Source organism: Rutidosis leptorrhynchoides, chromosome 1, assembly GCF_046630445.1.
Source record: "Rutidosis leptorrhynchoides isolate AG116_Rl617_1_P2 chromosome 1, CSIRO_AGI_Rlap_v1, whole genome shotgun sequence".
Classification (NCBI taxonomy): domain Eukaryota; kingdom Viridiplantae; phylum Streptophyta; class Magnoliopsida; order Asterales; family Asteraceae; genus Rutidosis; species Rutidosis leptorrhynchoides.
In genome coordinates this window covers 254,552,374-254,559,306 of record NC_092333.1, presented here as the reverse complement: position 1 = coordinate 254,559,306, position 6,933 = coordinate 254,552,374, and the positions used below count along the sequence as shown (strand labels likewise).

Sequence of the window (6,933 nt, the reverse complement as noted above, 5' to 3'; positions counted from 1 at the left end):
TCGGCAATAAGAATCCTAACACATCACCACCTCTTAAACCGATTGACAAGAATCGTATTACTTCATATTTGTTCTATAATTTTCCTGATAATTGGACATCAGTGGATCTTTGGACCATTTTCAAAAGATATGGGAATACACATGAGGTTTACATCTCTAAGAAAACCCTAAAAAATGGCAAAAGATTCGGTTTCGTTCGATTCATCGATGTCCCTGAGTATCATAAGGATTCATTGGCTAGAAGACTCAATCTTGTCATTGCTGGAGAATGTTTACTTAAGGTATATAAAGCTTGGGATAAGAAACTGGGTGATGCCTCTAATCCTTCTCCTGCATGCACCTAAACAAGACAACACTCGTGTTCCTAACTCTAACATTTCCAAAACGATTGATGAACGAAGCTTTATGGAGGCATTTTCGAACAAGAAACCAAACGGCACCAACACTCCATCTATTAAGGTAAACCCGAATGAACCATTACTTGATTTACTTGGTCATGCTGTCATTGGTAAGGTTAAGGATCTTGAATACCTCGAATATTTTCATGAGATATGCCAAAGCGAAAATCTGGATGGATTCACGATCAAATATCTCGGCGGTCACGACATTATGCTTATTTACGATGATAAAAGACCGGCCCTCGATATGCTTAATAACCAAAGTCACCCTTTATGGAATTGGCTCAATGATATCAATCCATGGGACCCTGAAGAATATTCTACTTCAGGTCGTCTAGCTTACGTTAACATCTTTGGGGTTCCGATTACATGTTGGTTAGATTCCACCTTTCATGATATTGCAAACAATTGGGGTCAAGTTATCGACACTATCAACTGCTCTATCTCCAACGAAGATAACCAAGACCTATCTCATGGTTCGGTAATCATAAAAACCAACGATTTTAAACCTATTGATTCACATGCCATTATCTGTCACGATGAATCTAAGAAAACGTTGGTGTATGTTAAAGAGCTTCAAAACTTTTCAATGTTTAATTACCATGATGACACACCTTCTGATTATTCCTCGAGCGATGAATCGGATAACGATGACCAGATTTCGGATGAAGAATCTAACATGGATGATGATGATTCGTTTGAAGGTAACCCTCCTAAAGATCATTCACAGCAAAACCTCGAAACGTTAAACACCGACAACATCTCTGATCAAAACTCTTCGACTCCTCAATCTGGCAATACCAAACGTATGGAAACCAATTGTTTCGGCATTAATGATGGTCATAATTGTAGCAACGGCTCGAAATAAACAAATAATAATTGCTACAAAGACTACGGTTTTAATGAAGTTATCCCAGATTCACCAAGTCCCGACCCCTCTCTACTTCCCAAAGCACAAACGGATACACCTCCAGTTAATCCTATTATCCCTCCTGCCCAACCCATAAATTCAAATCCACCTACTATTCAAAACACACCAAGCCCAATACCTTCTCAGCCCAACATCCTTCCAAATCGAAATACAAGCCCATCGATAAATTCCCCACTTTATTATAGCGTCCAACACACTGATAACCTTGATACATTTATGCCTGCCTCGATCCCTATTACCCCCCAATCACCTAAACAGAATCAACCTATCTCTCCCATGAATCTCATGCCCGACCCACCTCCACCCCATACCGCAACCACATCTTCCGACCCATTCAACCTTAACGATCTTATCCATATCGGTAAGAACAAACCCAAAACAAAACATAAGCTCACCTCTGAATTTAAACCGAAATTGATCCCAAAAGAAAAAGAGCACCCTTTTAAGAGAAGCATCAAAGACGATATTTTAAAATCCAAATCCTCAACCCGTATCCCAACCGAGGTCCCTATCCCTAATCTGAAAAATCGGCCAAGATCTAACATGTTGTATATCAAACATCTAGCTAGAAGCGGCCAAAAACTACGTTTTTCACAACTCTCTAAACGTTGCAAAACATCGTCTTTAAATGAGGATAATGCATCAAGTCACACTCATGTTTCTGTCACCGCACCTGGATGTAGTATTAATAAGAAATTATCGAACTCCTCTAAAGACAAAAGCTTGGACACAAACGAACTTGGACATAACATCGTATCCGGTGGAATACCTGGTAACATCTTTCCTTTTCTCTCGTTTTTTATCTTATTTTTATAATGTGTACGATATCTCTTAAAATTCGGGGACTTGGGCAATTGGGTAAAATTAATTGGCTTAAACGTATTTGTAACAAAGAGAAACCAACAATACTTGGACTACAAGAAACTAAATGTGAACATACTCAAGACAACATCATTGAATCATTCTGGGGAAACTCCGACTTCAAATTCGTCCAAAAAGATTCGGTTGGGGCATCAGGGGGAATCATCACTATTTGGGACTGTAATACATTCATCTTCGATCACGCTATTGAAGGTGAATTTTTTCTTGCATTTTGCGGATCATGGCTGGGTTATGATTCTAAGATTACATTCATAAATGTTTACGGTCCACACTCCTCTTCTAAAAAACAAAGACTATGGTCTGAGTTATCATCCCTTATAAACTCCCTCACATCCCCTTTCATCATATTCGGTGACTTTAACGAAGTTAGAAAAGCCTCAGAACGCATGAATTGTGTGTTCAATCAACAATGGGATACTAACTTTAATAACTTCATTAACAATTTCGGATTAATTGACATCCCCCTTGGCGGTAAAAAATTCACTAGAATCTGCATAAAAAGAATGAAATTCAGTAAAATAGACAGATTCCTCGTTTCAGATGACATTCTAAAATTATGGCCTAACATCTCCTCTAAAACTCTCGACCGTGATCTATCTGACCATTGTCCTATACTCCTTAGGAACACTTATTTCAACTCTGACCCTAAACCTATTCGTGTCTTTAACACTTGGCTTGACCTCAAAGACACTGATTCGATCATCACTCGGGCCTGGTCTATCCCTATGACTGGAAATCGTCCCGATTGTATCCTCCGTAACAAACTGAAAAACGTCAAATTGGAACTTAAAAAACATAGTGCTCAACTCGATAATCTTGATACTCAAATTCTAGATCACTTAAAAACATTAACGAATGGGAAGCTTTAGCTGAAACTAGACCTCTATTCGAATCCGAGAAAAACAAATGGCTTGAAGATAAATTTTCACATCTAGATAAAGAAAAAAAGAAAGCAAACATGTTAAAACAAAAATCTCGAATTAAATGGGCCCTCGAAGGAGATGAAAATTCGAAATACTTCCATAATTTCATTAAAAACGTAATAGTAAAAATAATTTACACGGTTTATCTCTTAATGGAACTTGGATTGAAGATCCCAACGTCATAAAACATGAAACATATCTTTATTTCAAAAATCTATTTAAATCCAACAAACTTAACAATCACTGTCCTTTTGATAATGCACCTCACCTTGAATTCATTTCCACACAAGATAACCTCTTTCTTGAATCCGAATTCCTTGAAAAGGAAATTTGGGAAGCTATCCATGACTGCGAAAGCTCGAAAGCACCTGGTCCTGATGGTTTTAACATGAAATTCTTCAAAAAATACTGGGATCTCATAAAACACGATCTCATTAAAGCGCTAGATTGGTTTTGGTCCAACTCCGAAATTTCCAAAGGCTGTAATGCATCCTTCTTCACACTCATCCCCAAAAAACCTAACCCTATTGGCTTGAATGAATATCGCCCTATTTGTCTAATTGGAAGCTATTATAAAATCCTTACCAAAATCCTCTTTAACCGTCTTGCCAAAGTCATCCATAAGGTCATTGGGGCTGAACAATCAGCCTTCCTCAAAGGTCGCAACATCCTAGATAGCGTGCTAATCGCAAATGAAATCATAGATAAACTTAAACGAAAAAAACGTAAAGGTCTCATTTTCAAAGTCGACTTCGAAAAAGCTTTTGACTGTATCGAATGGGACTTCCTATTTAACACCATGCACTACATGGGGTTCAGTAATAAATGGATTAGCTTCATTCGTGCTTGTCTCTCTTCCTCATCTATCTCCGTTTTAATCAATGGCTCTCCCACTGACGAATTCTACCCCGAAAGAGGTATTCGCCAAGGTGACCCAATCTCACCTTTTCTCTTCATCATCGTCGCCGAAGGCCTTAACATCCTCACTAAACGAGCCTTATCTAGTGGTCATCTGCGTGGAATCAATGTTGGCAATGACAATATCTCTGTCACTCACCTTCAGTACGCTGACGACACAATTTTTTTCGGGGAATGGAGTAAAAGAAATGCTAAACACATTTTCAAACTCCTCAAATGCTTCGAGAAAATCTCTGGACTCAAAGTTAACTTCCAAAAAGCAAACTATACGGTTTCGGTACTTCTCCCCAAGAGATTGAAGATATGGCCAATTATATTAGCTGTTCTTCTGGCACTTTTCCATTCAATTACCTTGGTTTTCCCATCGGTGTGCCTTCATCTCATCCTTCCTCCTGGAAACCAATCGTCGAAAAGTTCGACAAAAGACTTTCTGACTGGGTGGCTAAATCGATCTATTTCGGAGGTCGACTAACACTCATTAAATATATCTTAAGCAGCATACCACTCTATTATTTCTCCCTCTTTCATGCTCCCTCCTCCATCCTTAGCCTCCTTGAATCTAAAAGACACAAATTTTTTTAGGGCGGGTCATCAACTGAAAATAAAATTAATTGGATAAAATGGGATCAAATTCTTTTACCCTACGATAAAGGTGGTTTAAATGTTGGTTCTCTTTTTAGTAAAAACATCTCACTACTATGTAAATGGTGGTGGCGCTTCAAAAATGAGAAACACGCACTTTGGGTAAAAATTATTACCAGTATCTACGGGGGGGGGGGGGGGGGGGGGGGGGTTGGAATCTAACGTTTCTTGCAGGAATATTTCAGGTCGCACGGTTTGGAAAGAAATTATTAAAGCTAGAAAAATTGCGGACAACACAGGCGCCTCATTCTCCTCTTCCATCTCAAAATGTCTCAGGAATGGCGCCTCCATCAATTTTTGGAATGACGCATGGTTTGGCTCGGAACGATTTAGCACGCTTTTTCACAGATTATACATGCTTGAGACAAATAAAGATGCTTCAATCGCTGAAAGAATTACACATTGCAATGGGTCCTCATTTGGTAATTGGTGTTGGTCAAGGCCTCCTAGTGGTCGGGCTACAAACGACCTCATGGAATTAAACAACATTATATCTTCCGTAACTTTATCCGACAGGCAAGACTCCTGAAAATACAATCTAGACCCCACAGGAATTTTCACCACCAAATCTTTGACACTTTTGATCAACTCTCTAAAGTTAGGGAGTAACGCTTTAAGCTTATCGATTCCCCGTAACAAACTTCTTCCGCAAAAAGTATATATCTTCATCTGGTGATCCATTCAAAAAAAGATCCCGGTTCGATTCGAAATTGACAAAAGGGGCATTGATCTCGATTCCACTTTATGCCCTTTATGTGAATCGGATATTGAAACCACCGAACATATCCTCAGTTCTTGTCCAAAAACGGCACTCATATGGAAACTTGTTCTTGATTAGTGGGCCCAAGATGTCTCTTTAATCTCCAATCTTAACGACGCCATTATCAATAATCAACCGTTCGCGCTCAACAATTTCGGCTCTTCATTATGGCAAGCTACCAAATGGATAACTTGCTACATAATTTGAAAACATAGGAAACAGAAAGTTTTCTCCAAAAAAAGGTGGTCCCCTGGATCGATTCTATCCGAAATACAATCCCAAAGTTATTGTTGGATTTCTAAAAGATCACGTAAAAAGAAATTAATCGAGTGGCATCAATGGCTTATAAATCCTTCCTTCTTCGTTGCAGATTCTCCCCACCGTGTTGGGATTGGCTAATCTTCTACTAACACTTATGTGTAACCCACAGATTCCATTTCTTCTATTGAGGGTTTGATTAATCGGGCTAGTTTGTGTAACTTTGTTGGCGCTAGATCGTCACTGTTATCCTCTCTAGTCCGGCTTGTTTCTTTCAAGTTCTTATTCCCTCTTTAGTTTTATTGGCATTCGTTGGTTACCCGCGACTTTATAGCCTCCTTTTTGTAATTCCGTTTCATCAATGTATAGATATGTATAGGGCCTTGTAACTCCATTTATTAATAATATATTATCTTGCTTTTCAAAAAAAAAAAACCTTTTACCTATTACCTAATTTTTTTTTTATCTTACATGCATAAACTAGTGGTATAAAATAAAATTATCTCATTATTCTTATCTATTTATAAACGTAGACAATTAATTTGGAACATTCAAAATATATAGTGAACGATAGATATGAGACAGAGGGAATACTAGATTTGTATGTTCAATTTGGTTAGTTAGTTCGGTTGTAGAACTAGATCGTTTAGAGCTGTGTTTGACTAGTCTGTCTCACTTGCAAGCCTTGAGAACTTCGGATCACTTTCAATTTGGTTAGTTAGTTCGGTTGTACAACTAGATCGTTTAGAGAATATCCAAACGGACTAGTCTGTCTCACTTGTAACTCTTTTGATCTTCGGATCACTTTGAATTTATATTTTTGTTCTTGCTAAAAAAATATGTATTATTGTGAAATTATTTTTGCACTTGCACCCATCAATATATATTTTTGGATCCCTTATTTACAGGGATTATTAGTTCGTTGATTTAAGATGTTTATTGGTCTGTATACTAGTTGTATGACTGCGAGTTTTTTTAGGTAATTGGTTTTATATCTATACATTTGTTACTTAAAATTCTTATATACAAACATTTCATTGGTAGAAATTTTAGTTTGTACTAATGAATTGCTTTTCTAGTTTTTTATTATGAAAAACTAGGTTAAAGCCCGCGAATTCGCAGAATTTTTTTATGGGTCAAATTGAAATTGTATATTAATGTTAAAAAAATCATATAAAAAATTGAAACACATAATATCGGTATAAGCTACACTTTCATCTT

The 6,933-nt window shown here is 37.5% G+C and overlaps 1 protein-coding gene across 1 annotated transcript; it reads left to right on the top strand.

Moving 5' to 3' along the window:
- Positions 1-2,144: 2,144 nt before the first annotated feature.
- Positions 2,145-3,080, top strand: LOC139897098 (uncharacterized). The gene has a single exon (XM_071879755.1). It carries the CDS (start codon positions 2,145-2,147, stop codon positions 3,078-3,080), a length of 936 nt encoding a protein of 311 aa, XP_071735856.1.
- The last annotated feature ends 3,853 nt before the right edge of the window (positions 3,081-6,933 follow it).